We start from the raw sequence: 25,140 nt of genomic DNA on the forward strand, positions 1-25,140 counted from the left end.
ATGGATAAAAGATTTGGGTCAGAGGGTGAAACTAAAAAGCAACTGGAGATTTTGAACCAGGGTATGACTTAATTGGCTAACTAAGTTAGCCCTTGTGATAATTTAGTAATTAACCCAATCATTACCATGGAAACAACATAAGTAAACAACAAACTGGTGAATTTTGAAAATCATGTCAAGCATTTAGTATGGTATAGACTATCATATACATCACAGCACTAAAGTTAATAATTATTTAATCTTAGCCTCATATAGCCAATGTATTTTTGGGGCAGTCATTTTTTTTTATATTATCGGTATTTAGTTATTTTAAAAAGAAAATTTAATTAAATTTTATAAATGAATGTAGTATATGAATCCAACACACATATTTTTGTAGCTCGTTGCTACCATGGAGTTAGTACCTTCCATGTTGCTACCATGGAGTTAGTACCTTCCATGTTGCTACCACGGAGTTAGTACCTTCCATGTTGCTACCATGGAGTTAGTACCTTCCATGTTGCTACCATGGAGTTAGTACCTTCCATGTTGCTACCATGGAGTTAGTACCTTCCATGTTGCTACCATGGAGTTAGTACCTTCCATGTTGCTACCATGGAGTTAGTACCTTCCATGTTGCTACCATGGAGTTAGTACCTTCCATGTTGCTACCATGGAGTTAGTACCTTCCATGTTGCTACCATGGAGTTAGTACCTTCCATGTTGCTACCACGGAGTTAGTACCTTCCATGTTGCTACCACGGAGTTAGTACCTTCCATGTTGCTACCACGGAGTTAGTACCTTCCATGTTACTACCATGGAGTTAGTACCTCCCATGTTGCTACCATGGAGTTAGTACCTTCCATGTTGCTACCATGGAGTTAGTACCTTCCATGTTGCTACCATGGAGTTAGTACCTTCCATGTTGCTACCATGGAGTTAGTACCTTCCATGTTACTACCATGGAGTTAGTACCTTCCATGTTGCTACAAAGTAAACTTAATTATGTGAAAAATAACGTATCAGAATAAAAAGGGAGACACACATACAAGTTAACATGATCATGGCAAAATGTGATTAGCTAATAAAGTCATGGTCATGACACATGATTATGTAACCATAACTCAATGAATAAAAGTACAAGAAGCGCATAGCAAAGTCAAAGATACAACAAATATGATAATGTATAGCACAATAAAGGAAGACTTTTAAGTAAATTATAATTTTCAGTATTTTATTAACACAAACAAACAAATTTCACACTGAAACAATAAGTTTCTATTGGCCAATGGAATAACATTAAAAATGTTCAAATAAAGTCAATACACACTACGCTTGTTTTATTGGCTGGTTGGATTAACTGTCATTAACATTTTAAAATATTTGTAATAATGAAGGAAATGAGTTTATGTCAATCATACAACAGCTTATTGTCATTATATTTATTGCAGTTATTACATAATTGCATATATATTTGCATATATTTACATTTATTTATAATTTTTCCCTAATTTGACTATGTATCATACTCACCAATTATATGATTGTTTGTCCGTTCAAGCATTTGTGTTTCATATGCAAATTTGTTGACAGACTAAAAATGTAAATATTGATAAAGTATGAAGTTTTTTATCTTATTTCAATGGTTTAACACATTACCAATGATAAACAAGTTACTGCTCATACATTTGTTTCTCCTATTAACAATGAATTTTTAAGCATTTGTGTACTATATTTATTATTTACATTAACATTTTCAATTAAAGAAAATTGTATTCATTCATTAAGGTAGAAGTAGCCTAGTCATAATTGTTTGTCAAAGTTTGTCATAAATTGCATGACAGTGTTCATTAGTTTATTATGTACAATCATGAAGTTAATGTCCCATGGTACAATGAAATAGCATTATTTTGTGTGTTACAGTTCAGCTTTTTGAGAAACGTGTCCTAATATTTCTTGAAAATTGCTATTTTTAGAACAATTCAATAGAACACAATGTTAAAGAAAAATTGCATTTTTGGAGACTTTTTAAAACCCAGATTTTAAAAAATAATTAAGAACAACAAAAAGTACTCCATCAATAACAATATATGATTTTGTCACCAGGCTAGATTTTGAGATATTGCATAATATCTCTGCCATAGGAACCTGTGGTAAAAGTGTTTCAATTGTGTCAAAATGGCGACTTCCCACTAAAATACAACCATCAATTTCTTGAAAAAAAGGCTGGGGACCCCCAATTTTGTTTAGGTCAATATCCTTATATTGCCTTGGAGTACAGTTGATTGCAAAATGAATAAATTCTGGGTATTTTAATTTATGAGTGGGCTTCCACTTTAAGTGAAATCTTTCCATAATTGTTTGATTTTCTTCTCATGGACAGGATGGAATGGAAGGCCATCGATACTCATGCTTAATTCAGGAAATATACCATCACCTATCTCATGATCCATCAAGGTCCTCAACATGGCTTCTTGCTGAAAACAAAATATATGACAATGTTATATTATAAACTCTTTGTAATTGACATTGATGTGATGGTTGAATTAAAACTCATAACACCAATGATATCAATATTAATAATTCAATGTCAGTGATGACATTTGCAGTTGGTAAATTGACATTTGCAGAAACATAATCATGTTTTTGTACAAACTTTGAAGAAAATTTGTCAAGGAAGGTTTGAAAAATAAGTAAGACACATGAGAAAATAATGGCCACCGACCATATTGAATCAATTCATGAAACAAAATTACGTGTGTCAGTAACCCACTTTTAAAGATGTCAATACTATTAATAATAAAATCAGTCCAGGCATATCTGAGAAACAGTTATATTATTGTGACAAAAATAGTTACCATTTTGTCAAAGATCATTGACACAAAAAGCAAATCAACATACATGTTAACCATTTGTACATATTTTGAACAATGACCAAAAAGTCCAACACGGACAAACAGACAAGACATACTACTGTATTATATTTTGTTGTTCACATGCTCAAACTAAAAACAAGTCTTGGTATACTTGAGTTCTTATAAGTTTCTATCAAGAAAACACCTTTGTGAAGTCAAAATGATGTCAATACCAGGATAAAAATGATGTAAATACCAGGATGAAAGCATTATCGTTTTAAGCACCAAATATGTTTAGATGTGTATATCATTATATAGAATCCAGTCTCTGATCAGTCAATGTAGCTTTCATAGCAACAAAATATGGCTTCCTTTAAACAATATCTCGCCCATAACTGGAAGCATTTCATGATCAAACAAACACTTTGAGCAAGGTATCTACCAGATGAATTTGAGTGTGAATTTGTTTGTTTCAAGAATGTAGAACAAGTTAAATCTTCACATGTGCGATAAGTAAATTGTCATTTAGATGACTATCTTACCCGTTCAACAGTTGGCAAAGCAGCTTGTAATTTTTCTTTACTGTATCGTGGATATCCAATATTTTGTCTGACATATCTATCATGTATAGGACACAAACCGACAGCATATAAAGCCATACACAGTGCATAACCACCCCAATCAGATACGCCTGCAGTAAGAACATAGTCAGCTGCTACTTCACAGGAAATCTCTTTACCCTGGGGAATATATTTCATTACTTGTTCCTGTACTTTGCCCATTCCAAGCTCATTGCCACCATCACCAATACCTTGAAAAAATAAATATAAATATAATATTATGTAGCTAGTTTAAAATACGTTATAGCTGAGAATCTACAAGAGCAATGTAATGCACATATCATGCAACTTTTACTCTTCTACTTTCACCATTTATCAAAACATGTTATTCTTGATTTATGTTAATCTCAGCACAACAAAGGCATTCTCATAAATACATGATATTTATAATTTCTGTGGCCTTCGAATCCAACCAGCCAATCAACAAGCACAGCGCGCGTAAATGTTTCAATGTTATTCAATCAGATAATAGAAACCTTTTATTTTGAATTGTAAATTGTATAAATATTTATAAAGATGGAGGAAAGCTTTTGTTGCGCTGAGAGTATACAGACTTAGTGACATTCAAACAAACAGTGAGTAGTATTAGAAATGGCATACAATATTAGTGATATTCTGCTCAAGCAATCAAGGTTATTATTGCAGCAAGCAAAAGACATAAGGCAACCAACATTTATGTATCATTAGCACCTGATTACCCAACCAGTGAGCAGATTTGTTTTCACAATCCATACATGCACTGTTGGTGATGACCTGGTTCTGACTGTCATGGGTTATTTTCACTTTTTACCTGGTTTATCTTCTCAAGACACACATGCTTAACCCCATAACTATTGTCAGAGCAGGGTATTACAGTTGTTACAACAGAAGAACAAACAAAAATGTTGTTTCAAATATTGATACACTCAAATTGAATTTATACCATTATTCAGTTTTGCAACATTGTAGACAAACCATAGACATTGTGTCAGCAATATGGATAAAATTGTTACACTAAGTTCTACTGCCTTCTACAGGGTAATTCAGTTATATTACAGTTTTGTTTAACTATGCATGCAGACAGGGAGAAAGTTGGGGAAATTTGTTTATTAAAATGGAAAATAATAGTCTCTTCAGGAAATTGTCACAGCTCATGAGATGATCACAGGGAGTGATCTTGCCTGTAAATAGTACACAAATTTGACTTCAATATCAACTAAAATTATGAAACCAAGTCAATCAGCAGTGCAAACGTATGAAAGTATGAACTTTTTGTTTGAAGTTCTGTTGTGATGACTGCAATAACATCTTTGATTATATCAAACTGTACTAGAAATACATATCAATTAGTACTTGGGCAAGTCACTTAGAACGCAGATAGAGACTAGGGTTTGTATAGCACAGCCTCCTTCTCTTCCTGCTACAGAAAAACAGAAATCTGTTGAATGATATTCACAACAAGCTATAATATTCATAAATGTAATATGTCCAACTGTGTCAGGAAAAATACTCCAACAATTGATTGTACAACATACCCATACTTGTTATTTTCCTTGTCTCACATTTCCCATTATTTATATCTAAGAGAAAAACATTATTTTAGATACCATTACCAAAGTTTCTAATGATAAGAGTTAATTTATATCAAGCCAGATGTATACTAGAAGAAGGAAATCTCCAGTGTTATGAATGGTCACCAGTCTGCCATTGCTTGAAAGGGCAAATTGACAGGCTATGTATAATACATTGGTATGTCTTTGTAACAAGTTTGAAAGAAATTAGTTGATGCAAGTCGCATGCACGCACACACATGTGGAACACAAATTGATAGTTAGACTTACAAATCCATATGGGGAGAAAAGGGAAAGGAGAGTAGTACATAAAAGTATGCCAGGTTTGAGCTCTCTTCTAAACTGAAATTGTTTCAGACTTGCATATTATGAAGAATCAAGGGGTCTCCCCAAATTAAATTTCAGGAGGGTGGCAAACTTGAATATAATTAGCATATATCAATCAGGAAAATGTAAAAGTATAATTAGCCACTTTCATTTGAATACCAGCTTCAAATACACTGTAAAATTACTATATTGATGTTCTTGAATTATCTTCACAACTAAATTAAACTTCTTTGTGTAAAAACTAATTTCAATCAACTTTGATATAACTAACAGGAAATAATGCCAAACTACCAAGCACAGTCCTTTGTGATAGAACAGCATGTGTTTTTTTCTATAAAAAGAAAACATATATTTTCAGTTTTGAAATTAAATTTTCAAGAACAAAACAAAAAGGAATCTGTTGACTGAACCTGAGATGCACCTCTTTAAAACTCCTTGAGGAGAACTCATGTTATCTATGCATGTAGTTAGAATTAGTACATGCCATATACACATATATAAATTGGTGCATGCACACATTATAAAATACTTTTATTTAACAAGACAAAACAGCTCAGGAAAAAAACATAAATTGATGTAGAAGACAATATTTGACTGTGCAGGTTAAGTGACTTCTCAATGAATTTTACTACATCCACAAATTATTTAATTTGCTTTGCCGAGTTAAAGTTGCACCATGAGATCATTTTGAACTTTTATTAGGGCCTTAGAAATATTATTCAAAATTTGTGATGCTTGGAATGTGTGTGAATTGTGAGAACATGTACTGGTACTACCATCTTTTCTGTCAGAAGATAGTCCATCTCAAATAGAATCTTTTCTCTCAGAAGATCGCCCATCTCAAATAGAATCTTTTCTCTCAGAAGATCGCCCATCTCAAATAGAATCTTTTCTCTCAGAAGATCGCTCATCTCAAATAGAATCTTTTCTCTCAGAAGATAGCCCATCTCAAATAGAATCTTTTCTCTCAGAAGATAGCCCATCTCAAATAGAATCTTTTCTCTCAGAAGATCGCCCATCTCAAATAGAATCTTTTCTCTCAGAAGATAGCCCATCTCAAATAGAATCTTTTCTCTCAGAAGATAGCCCATCTCAAATAGAATCTTTTCTCTCAGAAGATAGCCCATCTCAAATAGAATCTTTTCTCTCAGAAGATCGCCCATCTCAAATAGAATCTTTTCTCTCAGAAGATCGCCCATCTCAAATAGAATCTTTTCTCTCAGAAGATAGCCCATCTCAAATGGAATCTTTTCTCTCAGAAGATCGCCCATCTCAAATAGAATCTTTTCTCTCAGAAGATCGCCCATCTCAAATAGAATCTTTTCTCTCAGAAGATAGCCCATCTCAAATAGAATCTTTTCTCTCAGAAGATCGCCCATCTCAAATAGAATCTTTTCTCTCAGAAGATCGCCCATCTCAAATAGAATCTTTTCTCTCAGAAGATAGCCCATCTCAAATAGAATCTTTTCTCACAGAAGATCGCCCATCTCAAATAGAATCTTTTCTCTCAGAAGATCGCCCATCTCAAATAGAATCTTTTCTCTCAGAAGATCGCCCATCTCAAATCGAATCTTTTCTCTCAGAAGATAGCCCATCTCAAATCGAATCTTTTCTCTCAGAAGATCGCCCATCTCAAATAGAATCTTTTCTCTCAGAAGATAGCCCATCTCAAATCGAATCTTTTCTCTCAGAAGATAGCCCATCTCAAATCGAATCTTTTCTCTCAGAAGATAGTCCATCTCAAATCGAATCTTTTCTCTCAGAAGATAGCCCATCTCAAATAGAATCTTTTCTCTCAGAAGATAGCCCATCTCAAATAGAATCTTTTCTCTCAGAAGATAGCCCATCTCAAATAGAATCTTTTCTCTCAGAAGATAGCCCATCTCAAATCGAATCTTTTCTCTCAGAAGATAGTCCATCTCAAATCGAATCTTTTCTCTCAGAAGATAGCCCATCTCAAATAGAATCTTTTCTCTCAGAAGATAGCCCATCTCAAATAGAATCTTTTCACTCAGAAGATAGCTCATCTCAAATAGAATCTTTTCTCTCAGAAGATAGCCCATCTCAAATCGAATCTTTTCTCTCAGAAGATAGCCCATCTCAAATAGAATCTTTTCTCTCAGAAGATCTCCCATCTCAAATAGAATCTTTTCTCTCAGAAGATCGCCCATCTCAAATAGAATCTTTTCTCTCAGAAGATCGCCCATCTCAAATAGAATCTTTTCTCTCAGAAGATAGCCCATCTCAAATTGAATCTTTTCTCTCAGAAGATCGCCCATCTCAAATAGAATCTTTTCTCTCAGAAGATCGCCCATCTCAAATAGAATATTTTCTCTCAGAAGATAGCCCATCTCAAATAGAATCTTTTCTCTCAGAAGATCGCCCATCTCAAATAGAATCTTTTCTCTCAGAAGATCGCCCATCTCAAATAGAATCTTTTCTCTCAGAAGATCGCCCATCTCAAATAGAATCTTTTCTCTCAGAAGATCGCCCATCTCAAATAGAATCTTTTCTCTCAGAAGATAGCCCATCTCAAATCGAATCTTTTCTCTCAGAAGATCGCCCATCTCAAATCGAATCTTTTCTCTCAGAAGATAGCCCATCTCAAATAGAATCTTTTCTCTCAGAAGATCGCCCATCTCAAATAGAATCTTTTCTCTCAGAAGATAGCCCATCTCAAATCGAATCTTTTCTCTCAGAAGATAGCCCATCTCAAATAGAATCTTTTCTCTCAGAAGATAGTCCATCTCAAATCGAATCTTTTCTCTCAGAGGATAGCCCATCTCAAATAGAATCTTTTCTCTCAGAAGATAGCCCATCTCAAATAGAATCTTTTCTCTCAGAAGATAGCCCATCTCAAATCGAATCTTTTCTCTCAGAAGATAGCCCATCTCAAATCGAATCTTTTCTCTCAGAAGATAGTCCATCTCAAATCGAATCTTTTCTCTCAGAAGATAGCCCATCTCAAATAGAATCTTTTCTCTTAGCAGATCGCCCATCTCAAATAGAATCTTTTCTCTCAGAAGATCGCCCATCTCAAATAGAATCTTTTCTCTCAGAAGATAGCCCATCTCAAATCGAATCTTTTCTCTCAGAAGATCGCCCATCTCAAATCGAATCTTTTCTCTCAGAAGATAGCCCATCTCAAATAGAATCTTTTCTCTCAGAAGATCGCCCATCTCAAATAGAATCTTTTCTCTCAGAAGATAGCCCATCTCAAATCGAATCTTTTCTCTCAGAAGATAGCCCATCTCAAATCGAATCTTTTCTCTCAGAAGATAGTCCATCTCAAATCGAATCTTTTCTCTCAGAAGATAGCCCATCTCAAATAGAATCTTTTCTCTCAGAAGATAGCCCATCTCAAATAGAATCTTTTCTCTCAGAAGATAGCCCATCTCAAATCGAATCTTTTCTCTCAGAAGATAGCCCATCTCAAATCGAATCTTTTCTCTCAGAAGATAGTCCATCTCAAATCGAATCTTTTCTCTCAGAAGATAGCCCATCTCAAATAGAATCTTTTCTCTCAGAAGATAGCCCATCTCAAATAGAATCTTTTCTCTCAGACGATAGCCCATCTCAAATAGAATCTTTTCTCTCAGAAGATAGCCCATCTCAAATAGAATCTTTTCTCTCAGAAGATAGCCCATCTCAAATAGAATCTTTTCTCTCAGAAGATAGCCCATCTCAAATAGAATCTTTTCTCTCAGAAGATCGCCCATCTCAAATAGAATCTTTTCTCTTAGCAGATCGCCCATCTCAAATAGAATCTTTTCTCTCAGAAGATCGCCCATCTCAAATAGAATCTTTTCTCTCAGAAGATAGCCCATCTCAAATGGAATCTTTTCTCTCAGAAGATAGTCCATCTCAAATCGAATCTTTTCTCTCAGAAGATAGCCCATCTCAAATAGAATCTTTTCTCTCAGAAGATAGCCCATCTCAAATAGAATCTTTTCTCTCAGAAGATCGCCCATCTCAAATAGAATCTTTTCTCTCAGAAGATAGCCCATCTCAAATAGAATCTTTTCTCTTAGCAGATCGCCCATCTCAAATAGAATCTTTTCTCTCAGAAGATCGCCCATCTCAAATAGAATCTTTTCTCTCAGAAGATAGCCCATCTCAAATCGAATCTTTTCTCTCAGAAGATCGCCCATCTCAAATCGAATCTTTTCTCTCAGAAGATAGCCCATCTCAAATAGAATCTTTTCTCTCAGAAGATCGCCCATCTCAAATAGAATCTTTTCTCTCAGAAGATAGCCCATCTCAAATCGAATCTTTTCTCTCAGAAGATAGCCCATCTCAAATCGAATCTTTTCTCTCAGAAGATAGTCCATCTCAAATCGAATCTTTTCTCTCAGAAGATAGCCCATCTCAAATAGAATCTTTTCTCTCAGAAGATAGCCCATCTCAAATAGAATCTTTTCTCTCAGAAGATAGCCCATCTCAAATCGAATCTTTTCTCTCAGAAGATAGCCCATCTCAAATCGAATCTTTTCTCTCAGAAGATAGTCCATCTCAAATCGAATCTTTTCTCTCAGAAGATAGCCCATCTCAAATAGAATCTTTTCTCTCAGAAGATAGCCCATCTCAAATAGAATCTTTTCTCTCAGACGATAGCCCATCTCAAATAGAATCTTTTCTCTCAGAAGATAGCCCATCTCAAATAGAATCTTTTCTCTCAGAAGATAGCCCATCTCAAATAGAATCTTTTCTCTCAGAAGATAGCCCATCTCAAATAGAATCTTTTCTCTCAGAAGATCGCCCATCTCAAATAGAATCTTTTCTCTCAGAAGATCGCCCATCTCAAATAGAATCTTTTCTCTCAGAAGATAGCCCATCTCAAATAGAATCTTTTCTCTCAGAAGATCGCCCATCTCAAATAGAATCTTTTCTCTCAGAAGATCGCCCATCTCAAATAGAATCTTTTCTCTCAGAAGATAGCCCATCTCAAATAGAATCTTTTCACTCAGAAGATAGCTCATCTCAAATAGAATCTTTTCTCTCAGAAGATAGCCCATCTCAAATCGAATCTTTTCCCTCAGAAGATAGCCCATCTCAAATAGAATCTTTTCTCTCAGAAGATCGCCCATCTCAAATAGAATCTTTTCTCTCAGAAGATAGCCCATCTCAAATCGAATCTTTTCTCTCAGAAGATAGCCCATCTCAAATCGAATCTTTTCTCTCAGAAGATAGTCCATCTCAAATAGAATCTTTTCTCTCAGAAGATCGCCCATCTCAAATAGAATCTTTTCTCTCAGAAGATCGCCCATCTCAAATAGAATCTTTTCTCTCAGAAGATCGCCCATCTCAAATAGAATCTTTTCTCTCAGAAGATAGCCCATCTCAAATCGAATCTTTTCTCTCAGAAGATAGTCCATCTCAAATCGAATCTTTTCTCTCAGAAGATCGCCCATCTCAAATAGAATCTTTTCTCTCAGAAGATCGCCCATCTCAAATAGAATCTTTTCTCTCAGAAGATAGCCCATCTCAAATCGAATCTTTTCTCTCAGAAGATCGCCCATCTCAAATCGAATCTTTTCTCTCAGAAGATAGCCCATCTCAAATAGAATCTTTTCTCTCAGAAGATAGCCCATCTCAAATCGAATCTTTTCTCTCAGAAGATAGCCCATCTCAAATCGAATCTTTTCTCTCAGAAGATAGTCCATCTCAAATCGAATCTTTTCTCTCAGAAGATAGCCCATCTCAAATAGAATCTTTTCTCTCAGAAGATAGCCCATCTCAAATAGAATCTTTTCTCTCAGAAGATAGCCCATCTCAAATAGAATCTTTTCTCTCAGAAGATAGCCCATCTCAAATCGAATCTTTTCTCTCAGAAGATAGTCCATCTCAAATCGAATCTTTTCTCTCAGAAGATAGCCCATCTCAAATAGAATCTTTTCTCTCAGAAGATAGCCCATCTCAAATAGAATCTTTTCTCTCAGACGATAGCCCATCTCAAATAGAATCTTTTCTCTCAGAAGATAGCCCATCTCAAATAGAATCTTTTCTCTCAGAAGATCGCCCATCTCAAATAGAATCTTTTCCTTCAGAAGATCGCCCATCTCAAATAGAATCTTTTCTCTCAGAAGATCGCCCATCTCAAATAGAATCTTTTCTCTCAGAAGATCGCCCATCTCAAATAGAATCTTTTCTCTCAGAAGATAGCCCATCTCAAATAGAATCTTTTCTCTCAGACGATAGCCCATCTCAAATAGAATCTTTTCTCTCAGAAGATAGCCCATCTCAAATAGAATCTTTTCTCTCAGAAGATCGCCCATCTCAAATAGAATCTTTTCCTTCAGAAGATCGCCCATCTCAAATAGAATCTTTTCTCTCAGAAGATCGCCCATCTCAAATAGAATCTTTTCTCTCAGAAGATCGCCCATCTCAAATAGAATCTTTTCTCTCAGAAGATAGCCCATCTCAAATAGAATCTTTTCACTCAGAAGATAGCTCATCTCAAATAGAATCTTTTCTCTCAGAAGATAGCCCATCTCAAATCGAATCTTTTCCCTCAGAAGATCGCCCATCTCAAATCGAATCTTTTCTCTCAGAAGATAGCCCATCTCAAATAGAATCTTTTCTCTCAGAAGATCGCCCATCTCAAATAGAATCTTTTCTCTCAGAAGATAGCCCATCTCAAATCGAATCTTTTCTCTCAGAAGATAGCCCATCTCAAATAGAATCTTTTCTCTCAGAAGATAGTCCATCTCAAATCGAATCTTTTCTCTCAGAAGATAGCCCATCTCAAATAGAATCTTTTCTCTCAGAAGATAGCCCATCTCAAATAGAATCTTTTCTCTCAGAAGATAGTCCATCTCAAATCGAATCTTTTCTCTCAGAAGATAGCCCATCTCAAATAGAATCTTTTCTCTCAGAAGATAGCCCATCTCAAATAGAATCTTTTCTCTCAGAAGATAGCCCATCTCAAATAGAATCTTTTCTCTCAGAAGATAGCCCATCTCAAATCGAATCTTTTCTCTCAGAAGATAGTCCATCTCAAATCGAATCTTTTCTCTCAGAAGATAGCCCATCTCAAATAGAATCTTTTCTCTCAGAAGATAGCCCATCTCAAATAGAATCTTTTCTCTCAGACGATAGCCCATCTCAAATAGAATCTTTTCTCTCAGAAGATAGCCCATCTCAAATAGAATCTTTTCTCTCAGAAGATCGCCCATCTCAAATAGAATCTTTTCCTTCAGAAGATCGCCCATCTCAAATAGAATCTTTTCTCTCAGAAGATAGCCCATCTCAAATCGAATCTTTTCTCTCAGAAGATAGTCCATCTCAAATAGAATCTTTTCTCTCAGAAGATCGCCCATCTCAAATAGAATCTTTTCTCTCAGAAGATCGCCCATCTCAAATAGAATCTTTTCTCTCAGAAGATAGCCCATCTCAAATCGAATCTTTTCTCTCAGAAGATCGCCCATCTCAAATCGAATCTTTTCTCTCAGAAGATAGCCCATCTCAAATAGAATCTTTTCTCTCAGAAGATAGCCCATCTCAAATCGAATCTTTTCTCTCAGAAGATAGCCCATCTCAAATCGAATCTTTTCTCTCAGAAGATAGTCCATCTCAAATCGAATCTTTTCTCTCAGAAGATAGCCCATCTCAAATAGAATCTTTTCTCTCAGAAGATAGCCCATCTCAAATAGAATCTTTTCTCTCAGAAGATAGCCCATCTCAAATAGAATCTTTTCTCTCAGAAGATAGCCCATCTCAAATCGAATCTTTTCTCTCAGAAGATAGTCCATCTCAAATCGAATCTTTTCTCTCAGAAGATAGCCCATCTCAAATAGAATCTTTTCTCTCAGAAGATAGCCCATCTCAAATAGAATCTTTTCTCTCAGACGATAGCCCATCTCAAATAGAATCTTTTCTCTCAGAAGATAGCCCATCTCAAATAGAATCTTTTCTCTCAGAAGATCGCCCATCTCAAATAGAATCTTTTCCTTCAGAAGATCGCCCATCTCAAATAGAATCTTTTCTCTCAGAAGATCGCCCATCTCAAATAGAATCTTTTCTCTCAGAAGATCGCCCATCTCAAATAGAATCTTTTCTCTCAGAAGATAGCCCATCTCAAATAGAATCTTTTCTCTCAGACGATAGCCCATCTCAAATAGAATCTTTTCTCTCAGAAGATAGCCCATCTCAAATAGAATCTTTTCTCTCAGAAGATCGCCCATCTCAAATAGAATCTTTTCCTTCAGAAGATCGCCCATCTCAAATAGAATCTTTTCTCTCAGAAGATCGCCCATCTCAAATAGAATCTTTTCTCTCAGAAGATCGCCCATCTCAAATAGAATCTTTTCTCTCAGAAGATAGCCCATCTCAAATAGAATCTTTTCACTCAGAAGATAGCTCATCTCAAATAGAATCTTTTCTCTCAGAAGATAGCCCATCTCAAATCGAATCTTTTCCCTCAGAAGATCGCCCATCTCAAATCGAATCTTTTCTCTCAGAAGATAGCCCATCTCAAATAGAATCTTTTCTCTCAGAAGATCGCCCATCTCAAATAGAATCTTTTCTCTCAGAAGATAGCCCATCTCAAATCGAATCTTTTCTCTCAGAAGATAGCCCATCTCAAATAGAATCTTTTCTCTCAGAAGATAGTCCATCTCAAATCGAATCTTTTCTCTCAGAAGATAGCCCATCTCAAATAGAATCTTTTCTCTCAGAAGATAGCCCATCTCAAATAGAATCTTTTCTCTCAGAAGATAGTCCATCTCAAATCGAATCTTTTCTCTCAGAAGATAGCCCATCTCAAATAGAATCTTTTCTCTCAGAAGATAGCCCATCTCAAATAGAATCTTTTCTCTCAGAAGATAGCCCATCTCAAATAGAATCTTTTCTCTCAGAAGATAGCCCATCTCAAATCGAATCTTTTCTCTCAGAAGATAGTCCATCTCAAATCGAATCTTTTCTCTCAGAAGATAGCCCATCTCAAATAGAATCTTTTCTCTCAGAAGATAGCCCATCTCAAATAGAATCTTTTCTCTCAGACGATAGCCCATCTCAAATAGAATCTTTTCTCTCAGAAGATAGCCCATCTCAAATAGAATCTTTTCTCTCAGAAGATCGCCCATCTCAAATAGAATCTTTTCCTTCAGAAGATCGCCCATCTCAAATAGAATCTTTTCTCTCAGAAGATCGCCCATCTCAAATAGAATCTTTTCTCTCAGAAGATCGCCCATCTCAAATAGAATCTTTTCTCTCAGAAGATAGCCCATCTCAAATAGAATCTTTTCTCTCAGACGATAGCCCATCTCAAATAGAATCTTTTCTCTCAGAAGATAGCCCATCTCAAATAGAATCTTTTCTCTCAGAAGATCGCCCATCTCAAATAGAATCTTTTCCTTCAGAAGATCGCCCATCTCAAATAGAATCTTTTCTCTCAGAAGATCGCCCATCTCAAATAGAATCTTTTCTCTCAGAAGATCGCCCATCTCAAATAGAATCTTTTCTCTCAGAAGATAGCCCATCTCAAATAGAATCTTTTCACTCAGAAGATAGCTCATCTCAAATAGAATCTTTTCTCTCAGAAGATAGCCCATCTCAAATCGAATCTTTTCCCTCAGAAGATCGCCCATCTCAAATCGAATCTTTTCTCTCAGAAGATAGCCCATCTCAAATAGAATCTTTTCTCTCAGAAGATCGCCCATCTCAAATAGAATCTTTTCTCTCAGAAGATAGCCCATCTCAAATCGAATCTTTTCTCTCAGAAGATAGCCCATCTCAAATAGAATCTTTTCTCTCAGAAGATAGTCCATCTCAAATCGAATCTTTTCTCTCAGAAGATAGCCCATCTCAAATAGAATCTTTTCTCTCAGAAGATAGCCCATCTCAAATAGAATCTTTTCTCTCAGAAGATAGCCCATCTCAAATCGAATCTTTTCTCTCAGAAGATAGCCCATCTCAAATCGAATCTTTTCTCTCAGAAGATAGTCCATCTCAAATCGAATCTTTTCTCTCAGAAGATAGCCCATCTCAAATAGAATCTTTTCTCTCAGAAGATAGCCCATCTCAAATAGAATCTCTTCTCTCAGAAGATAGCCCATCTCAAATAGAATCTTTTCTCTCAGAAGATAGCCCATCTCAAATAGAATCTTTTCTCTCAGAAGATAGCCCATCTCAAATAGAATATTTTCTCTCAGAAGATCGCCCATCTCAAATAGAATCTTTTCTCTCAGAAGATCGCCCATCTCAAATAGAATCTTTTCACTCAGAAGATAGCTCATCTCAAATAGAATCTTTTCTCTCAGAAGATAGCCCATCTCAAATCGAATCTTTTCCCTCAGAAGATAGCCCATCTCAAATAGAATCTTTTCTCTCAGAAGATCTCCCATCTCAAATAGAATCTTTTCTCTCAGAAGATCGCCCATCTCAAATAGAATCTTTTCTCTCAGAAGATCGCCCATCTCAAATAGAAGCATTTAAAAAAAGTGCAAACAATTTAGGGCACCAGAATTTCTTGCCCAAAATTTGTTTGCACTTGTTTTCTTATATTCTTCAATATTTCTAGAAATGAACCCTAATTTTGTAGTCAACTGACAAAATTTGAGTCAATTTTCAGTTTGTATTAAAAAATTTGGCTATTTTTGTCTTCTGAAGGAAAGTGCAGACTATAAACATGATTTTTTTTGTGAATTTGTGATAAAAAGAGGGAACTGGTGGTGAAAAGGTTCAAATATGACTTATTTTGACCATAGACATACCTCAGTCATATACATAAGCCAATCTACTCTAGAGTTTTTATTTAGTCTATGAGAACACATGCATTATAAATAGAGAGAATATTATATAATAGTAAACATCCAATTTCCAATGAATTTTTTAGGGCGTCAAAATGTTGGTGATCATTTCAGTTGCTACTTGATTATTTGCCAAATGATTGGAATAGTGATTCAATACTCTTGGATTCACAAAGCTTTGCATCAACTCTGAATCACTGAGGCCTACAGTAATTTGGAAAATGAGCAAATTCAGAAATCATTGTTTTCATAGCATCAGATATTGGTGATCTCAGTGTGCAACATTTACGGGAGTTGTCAATGACCATACATGTTATTGTGTCTGACAGCAATAGTTCATGAATGGATATCACCACAAATGAAAAAAAAAATGATGTCTCATTAAACTATAACATACATTTACTTACCAGTAGTTGAAAGGTATGTCATATCTTTGGATGCATCAAACAATAAATCTATGTTAGATACAAGTGATGTAATATCAACATTCTTCATAGTTTTCCATGCTTTCTTGCTTGTTCTTCCTGCTCTTTCTATAGCTATTAAATGTCCATATTTGGGATGTAAATCATCTACTTCATTTAAGAATAGTTTGGCATTCTCCAATGATGCTTCCTGTCCAGGAGGTGGGAATGACAATACATCTATTTGTTGTGAGAGGATACCTACAATTGGATGAATATCAAATTAATGATGAGAATTTAGGCTTCAAGCACATACATATGAATGCACAGATAAATGAATCTCAAACTATAGCCTGAACAGGGTATAATGAAACAAATAATTAATAAATTAGTTATTAAATTAATAAATAAACAGTAATTGACAGTTTTCTGATAAATGATCTCTCAATGATATGTTGATATTGGTACACCAGGTTTTTTTCTAAACCGAGGAACATGGGCGCAGCGCCCTGATACTCTCGACTGGCGCCCTCTTACCAAATTGCCGATTTAACTTTAAAGTCATAAATATATTTCTTGAGTTGTGAACTTCCATGCTGCCGTACGACATGAAATCTTTCTCAAATATATTTTTCTCCGTGAAACACCAGCTGACAATGTGTCTGCACACCAAATACGCTAAAAATACTCCAAAAATATTTCAATGGCGATAGATAAATCGTTAAAACAGCGCAGAAAGCTTCCAATATGTGTGTGCTCCCTCTTGTTCATTTTTTCTAGAAAAAACCCTGGTACACACACAAATCAATATGTTCAAAAGCAGTTAATAATTTATACATATAAAGCTCTGTGCAATAAAGATTACAAGGAAAAATCATAAGATGCAAACATATTTTGCAAGTCTGTGAAATGATCAATTGTGACAACATTTTTCCATTACCTTTCGAGACAAGGTCAGCAACAATGTCATTCATTAATTTTTCCATTTCAGTATCTACTACAATGGTAACTTGCTTTCCCATTGCTTGCAGCATAGTTGCCATGGCAAAAGTTCCTGACAAACCGTCATTCTCATATGGAACAGGTTTATTTGTTAGACAGGGAAAACCTGTTGTTATGGCAACAGAAGATGCATGAGATATGTTGAGAGCAGACTTGATCAGGTCTCCTTTCACTATGAGAGAAGAAATGCCTCGATTACCTGAAAAAACAAACAAAGCATTGTTATTAAACAACTACAGCCAAGCACTAATCATTGTACGATGCTTAATGAATACATAGTCCTACTGTCAAATAGATTATGGGTCAGGTCAGAATTAGGTTAAAGAAATATTCTATAATAATAAAACATGTGACCTTTTGAATTCCACATATTCTAGAACAAGTAGCCTGTCGGCTGAGATAGCTCTGCTGTTAGCAATGCACATTTCAATTAAAGAACTGAAGATATCATTAGAAAATGAACAATATGTATATGTAGTATCAAAGCAATCACTTTTTATCAAAAATTACAAAAATATTCACCAAAATTAGAGAATTAAAGAATGAACAAATCTAAGAAAGGTCCACATATAGTACCTATATATGCAATATCAAAGCAATCGGACTTACAGTTTTTAACAAGAAGTCGAAAATAGCATTTTTTACCAAAAATGCCGAAAAAATATTCACCAAAATTTGAGAATTGAAGATATCATCATGAAATGAACAAATCTAAGAGAGGTCTACCCAAGGTACATATACACCAAGTATCAAAGCATTCAGGCTTGTAGATTTCAAGAAGAAGTCGAAAAAGTAAAACATTGACACAGACGATGACGAACGACGACAAAAGACGACGACGAACAATCACTCATATGATAAAAACTGTGTGATGCCAGTTATTTACATAATATGTAAATTATGTACCACTACACTTACCAGGATCTTCGTTCATAGCACTTTCTAGTTGCTGAACTTTATTTAACACTGACTCTCCAACTGCACTGGCAAAGAATGGATTTTCTCTTATGGTAATGACCCTGGGTTTGTCGTTGTCATCAATCTTTACATTCAATGTTGCAGGGCTGTCAGAAATATACATACAGCCAGCAAAATGGGTAAAAGCCAATGGCGAACCTAGTAGGAAAAACCTAATTCAATAAAGTACATAGAAAAACAAACATACTGTAGAGGCAGAAATATTTAGATTTAAAATCAATGGTTTGTGTATAAAACAATACATTGTCAGGATAATACCTGGATCAACTAAGGAAGACATAAGGTGCATTTTCAGTGGGTTTTCATGTATTGCTTTTGGAATGCATAGTAATAATAGCACAAATACAAATGGCACAGTGGAAATGGCACAGGAAATAATGACACAGTGGAAATATAAATACCCAGTGACCAGTTGTTGTTAACACAAAAAAAAGATGGAAGCCAGTCGGCCATCTTTGATCTGATTATGGAACAAACTGACATCGACATGTATTTCTAGATGTATGATGTTTGTGTCAAATATGAATGAAAATGGTCCAAAAGGCTTGGAGATATAGTAGTATGGTCAAAAATCAATATGGCCACCAGTCGGCCATCTTTTATATGATTATGAAACAAACTGAAATGGGCATTAGTTCCAAAATGTATGATGTATGTGCCAAATATGCATTGCCAGAAATGGACAATAGAATCTGGTCAAGTAGGGATTTCCTGTCTATACCATTGCAGTGACTATAATTACATGCAAAATTATTCAAGACAACGGATGATGTAATAGACTTTAAAGATCTATTGTTTAGCCTAATTGAGAGTCTATTGTTATAGTTTATATAATTTAATTATTTAAGTAGTTCACAGCTTGGGGTTGGAAACAATAGTAAGTGAGGTAATCTTTTGTTTCCTTTATTCTGTGCCCACTTGTATTTGTTAGCTGATCATATGAAGCCATGTAATAAATGGTGTTAGTTGCCAGAGAACGAGATACCATTAGGTACACTCTTATGGTGGTATTGAAGACAGCCACCCATTAAATACTTAATACAAAAATATGTGAACAGACTAATCTTGTAAATATCATTGTTTTCGTCAATGGCGATTGGTACGCAAACTACATTTGTCTGACGCATTATAAAACAAAAGTCAAGACTGTCGTGGAACAATACACAACTCACGGACAGACAGTGGGCTGAAACGCCTCTTTTATAAAAAGGGAAAACGACCGATACAATATATCGATCTTGCGGTCTGACCTTCAGCATCAAAAGCAGTATGGCGATAGTGGTTTGCGCTCGAAAAGTGGGGTGATTTAACATGGACTAACCATGCTCTTTTTACCTCCATGAACTAACGAGCATAAAAGAAATCTTGATTCAGGTTACTTCCTGTTGTTAATTGGATTAAAACAGTTATATTTGCTAACAACTGAATTGTATATCTGTGTAAAAAATGCATGAATTTCAACTCTAATTTGGGCAGCGAATACTGCGTCTACAACTGCGTCAGCTGCGTCGTCGTGTTCATTGAACCAGAGAGTATCCAGAACGAAGCAAACAAACTTGAACAGTCACCTGCGTTAGTGCATTTTCCTATTTTTAAAAATAGAGTCTGGCACACAAATACACATCGTCCATTGGTAATACACTGGACCAGTGTAGGATTTATCATCAGGTTTTACGGCAAGTTGGGCATTTATTGGTGGAGTTTTGATGAAAACGTCTATAACATATCGAAAGCTTGGAACGTCACCTGTCTATTACGAAGCACACAAAAGTGAAAAAATGAAAAATATAAACTCAAAATTAAATTTTGTTTTAATATATGTTTATGCAATGCATTCTCTATGGCACATTCTATGATGTTTATTTGACTGGGGAACACTGGTCAGGGCGGAAGTCGGCCATCTTGTCCCCTCGTTTCTGGTGATGAATGAAAATGATCCCTAAGCCTTGGAGATATAATAGTAGTATGATTAAAAAGTGATTGTAAAACAAATTGTCACAGACATGTAATCTAAAATGTACAATGTATATAACAAATTTGAATGAAAATGACAAACCATGTCTATGATACAACATTTCCGAAAAACAAGATGACTGCCAGTCAGCCATCTTTGATCCAATCATGAACCGAATCATTATAGACATGTATTCTTATATGTATAATGTATGTACTAAATTTAAACAAAAACTGACTAAGGATGAATGAGATACAACATTTTCATGAAAAACAAAATGACTGCCAGTCAGCCAGGTTGGATTGAATACTAGGCACATGCAAAGAATGAACAGATTTCGTCCACAGGTTCTGAAATATGACTCCTGACAGACAAACAAACAGAAGGAGACCGAATTTTAAGTTCCTGTTTCGAACAGGGACTAATAAAGCAAGCATGAATAGTTATTTACTTCCTGTTTAGAGTTGATATAGATAAAATAACTAACTATAACATTTCTTTCATCTGAGAATTTCAGGAGTATGCCATGACTTGTGCAATGTTCGTCACACTTCTTGCACACTTTCAGATTCGCAGTCTATACAAGGTGGGAAATTTGAATCGAAGGAATACTTGTAAAAAAGTAAATCGTACAATGGTTTTCTTAGGTTTTGACTACCAGATAAATAGCTGTTGATGTACTTGGCTAATTCAGCCAGCTACTTTGTATTTTTAAGACTAGCAACCTATGAAAAAGTATCACTAATTGGCACCTACTCCAGAACTTAATGAAACCCGGAGTTCAGAACTTGCAATATATAGTACCAGTACATATATCCAACATCCATCACTGTGATTACCACTGTGGCATTATTACAGCCTAGGCCATTACAACTGTGCCATTATTACAGCCTAGGCCATTACCACTGTGGCATTATTACAGCCTAGGCCATTTCAATCGTGTCATTATTACAGCCTAGGCCATTTCTACTGTGCCATTATTACAGCCTAGGCCATTTCCACTGTGCCATTATTACAGCCTAGACCATTTCCACTGTGCCATTATTACAACCTAGACCATTTCCAATGTGCCATTATTACAGCCTAGGCCATTTCCACTGTGGCCATTATTACAACCTAGGCCATTTCCACTGTGCCATTATTACAGCCTAGGCCATTGCCACTGTGCCATTATTGCAGCCTAGGCCATTTCCAATGTGCCATAATTACAGCCTAGGCCATTTCCACTGTGGCATTATTACAGCCTAGGCCATTTCCAATGTGCCATTATTACAGCCTAGGCCATTTCCAATGTGCCATTATTACAACCTAGGCCATTACCACTGTGCCATTATTACAGCCTAGGCCATTTCCACTGTGGCCATTATTACAGCCTAGGCCATTTCCAATGTGCCATAATTACAGCCTAGGCCATTGCCACTGTGCCATTATTACAGCCTAGGCCATTTCCAATGTGCCATTATTACAGCCTAGGCCATTGCCACTGTGGCCATTATTACAACCTAGGCCATTACCACTGCATCATTATTACAGCCTAGGCCATTGCCACTGTGCCATTATTACAGCCTAGGCCATTTCCAATGTGCCATAATTACAGCCTAGGCCATTTCCACTGTGCCATTATTACAGCCTATGCCATTTCCACTGTGCCATTATTACAGCCTAGACCATTTCCACTGTGCCATTATTACAGCCTAGACCATTTCCAATGTGCCATTATTACAGCCTAGGCCATTTCCACTGTGGCCATTATTACAACCTAGGCCATTTCCACTGTGCCATTATTACAGCCTAGGCCATTGCCACTGTGCCATTATTGCAGCCTAGGCCATTTCCAATGTGCCATAATTACAGCCTAGGCCATTTCCACTGTGGCATTATTACAGCCTAGGCCATTTCCAATGTGCCATTATTACAGCCTAGGCCATTTCCAATGTGACATTATTACAACCTAGGCCATTACCACTGTGCCATTATTACAGCCTAGGCCATTTCCACTGTGGCCATTATTACAGCCTAGGCCATTTCCAATGTGCCATAATTACAGCCTAGGCCATTGCCACTGTGCCATTATTACAGCCTAGGCCATTTCCAATGTGCCATTATTACAGCCTAGGCCATTGCCACTGTGGCCATTATTACAACCTAGGCCATTACCACTGCATCATTATTACAGCCTAGGCCATTGCCACTGTGCCATTATTACAGCCTAGACCATTTCCAATGTGCCATAATTACAGCCTAGGCCATTTCCACTGTGCCATTATTACAGCCTATGCCATTTCCACTGTGCCATTATTACAGCCTATGCCATTTCCACTGTGCCATTATTACAGCCTAGGCCATTTCCACTGTGCCATTATTACAGCCTAGACCATTTCCACTGTGCCATTATTACAGCCTAGACCATTTCCACTGTGCCATTATTACAGCCTAGACCATTTCCACTGTGCCATTATTACAGCCTATACCATTTCCACTGTGCCATTATTACAGCCTAGGCCATTTCCAATGTGTCATAATTACAGCCTAGGCCATTACCACTGTGCCATTATTACAGCCTATGCCATTTCCACTGTGCCATTATTACAGCCTAGACCATTTCCACTGTGCCATTATTACAGCCTAGACCATTTCCACTGTGCCATTATTACAGCCTAGACCATTTCCACTGTGCCATTATTACAGCCTAGACCATTTCCACTGTGCCATTATTACAGCCTAGGCCATTTCCAATGTGTCATAATTACAGCCTAGGCCATTACCACTGTGCCATTATTACAGCCTAGGCCATTGCCACTGTGCCATTATTACAGCCCAGACCATTTCCACTGTGACATTATTACAGCCTAGGCCATTTCCTATGTGCCATTATTACAGCCTAGGCCATTTCCACTGTGCCATTATTACAGCCTAGACCATTTCCACTGTGCCATTATTACAGCCTAGGCCATTACCACTGTGCCATTATTACAGCCTAGGCCATTTCCATTGTGCTATTATTACAGCCTAGGCCATTACCACTGTGCCATTATTACAGCCTAGGCCATTTCCACTGTGCTATTATTACAGCCTAGGCCATTACCACTGTGCCATTATTACAGCCTAGGCCATTTCTACTGTGCCATTATTACAGCCTAGGCCATTACCACTGTGCCATTATTACAGCCTAGGCCATTACCACTGTGCCATTATTACAGCCTAGGCCATTTCTACTGTGCCATTATTACAGCCTAGGCCATTTCTACTGTGCCATTATTACAGCCTAGGCCATTTCCACTGTGCCATTATTACAGCCTAGGCCATTTCTACTGTGCCATTATTACAGCCTAGGCCATTACCACTGTGCCATTATTACAGCCTAGGCCATTTCTACTGTGCCATTATTACAGCCTAGGCCATTTCTACTGTGCCATTATTACAGCCTAGGCCATTTCCACTGTGCCATTATTACAGCCTAAGCCATTTCCACTGTGCCATTATTCCCTAAAAAACTAAAAACAAATTGCCATGTAGATGCAAATCATTCTGTTTCGACTTTGTATATCAGAGATAGAACCTTTGAAAATTGCATTTTATTTGGGACTAATGATTTTTAATATTTAATACTGACCAGCTGAAGCAATAGCATTTGCTGTTGTTACACCACATGACCAAAATACAGGAACTTCATCCTCATTAAATGTAACATCATTTCCCCAATCTGGTTTACGATGGTCATCAATTCCAATCATTGCTATACAAATAAAAGTGATAACAAGAGTCAATAATATTATGGTGAATGTCCATAAAAAAAGTTACAAGGTGGCATACTGAATACAGCTCACTATACCTGGATCAAGTAACAAAGTTACAAGGTGGCATACTGAATTCAGCTCACTATACATAGATCAAGTAACAAAGTTACAAAGTGGCATACTGAATACAGCTCACTATACCTGGATCAAGTAACAAAGTTACAAAGTGGCATACTGAATACAGCTCACTATACATAGATCAAGTAACAAAGTTACAAAGTGGCATACTGAATTCAGCTCACTATACCTAGATCAAGTAACAAAGTTACAAGGTGGCATACTGAATACAGCTCACTATACCTGGATCAAGTAACAAAGTTACAAGGTGGCACACTGAATACAGCTCACTATACCTGGATCAAGTAACAAAGTTACAAGGTGGCATACTGAATGCAGTTCACTATACCTGGATCAAGTAACAAAGTTACAAAGTGGCATACTGAATACAGCTCACTATACCTGGATCAAGTAACAAAGTGGCATACTGAATTCAGCTCACTATACCTGGATCAAGTAACAAAGTTACAAGGTGGCATACTGAATTCAGCTCACTATACCTGGATCAAGTAACAAAGTTACAAGGTGGCATACTGAATACAGCTCACTATACCTGGATCAAGTAACAAAGTTACAAGGTGGCATACTGAATTCAGCTCACTATACATAGATCAAGTAACAAAGTTACAAGGTGGCATACTGAATACAGCTCACTATACCTAGATCAAGTAACAAAGTTACAAGGTGGCATGCTGAATACAGCCTACTATACATAGATCAAGTAACAAAGTTACAAGGTGGCATACTGAATACAGCTCACTATACCTGGATCAAGTTACAAAGTTACAAGGTGGCATACTGAATTCAGCTCACTATACATAGATCAAGTAACAAAGTTACAAGGTGGCATACTGAATACAGCCTACTA

General features: G+C 36.4%; 1 protein-coding gene across 1 annotated transcript in view; it reads right to left on the reverse strand.

Moving 5' to 3' along the window:
• Positions 1–1,186: 1,186 nt before the first annotated feature.
• Positions 1,187–25,140, reverse strand: part of LOC100368287 (D-glutamate cyclase, mitochondrial-like) — a 32,482-nt gene continuing 8,528 nt past the window's right edge. The window contains exons 6-12 of the mRNA XM_085490770.1: positions 24,032–24,154; positions 18,405–18,602; positions 17,425–17,685; positions 16,488–16,745; positions 4,970–5,014; positions 3,378–3,646; positions 1,187–2,457 (exon numbers count right to left, since the gene is read on the reverse strand). Coding sequence (XP_085346896.1) covers positions 2,317–2,457; positions 3,378–3,646; positions 4,970–5,014; positions 16,488–16,745; positions 17,425–17,685; positions 18,405–18,602; positions 24,032–24,154 — 1,295 coding nt within the window. The 3' untranslated portion in view covers positions 1,187–2,316. The remainder of the gene's footprint in view (positions 2,458–3,377; positions 3,647–4,969; positions 5,015–16,487; positions 16,746–17,424; positions 17,686–18,404; positions 18,603–24,031; positions 24,155–25,140) is intronic.

The sequence above is a fragment of the Saccoglossus kowalevskii genome, chromosome 2 (assembly GCF_978046115.1).
Source record: "Saccoglossus kowalevskii chromosome 2, keSacKowa6.1, whole genome shotgun sequence".
NCBI lineage: Eukaryota > Metazoa > Hemichordata > Enteropneusta > Harrimaniidae > Saccoglossus > Saccoglossus kowalevskii.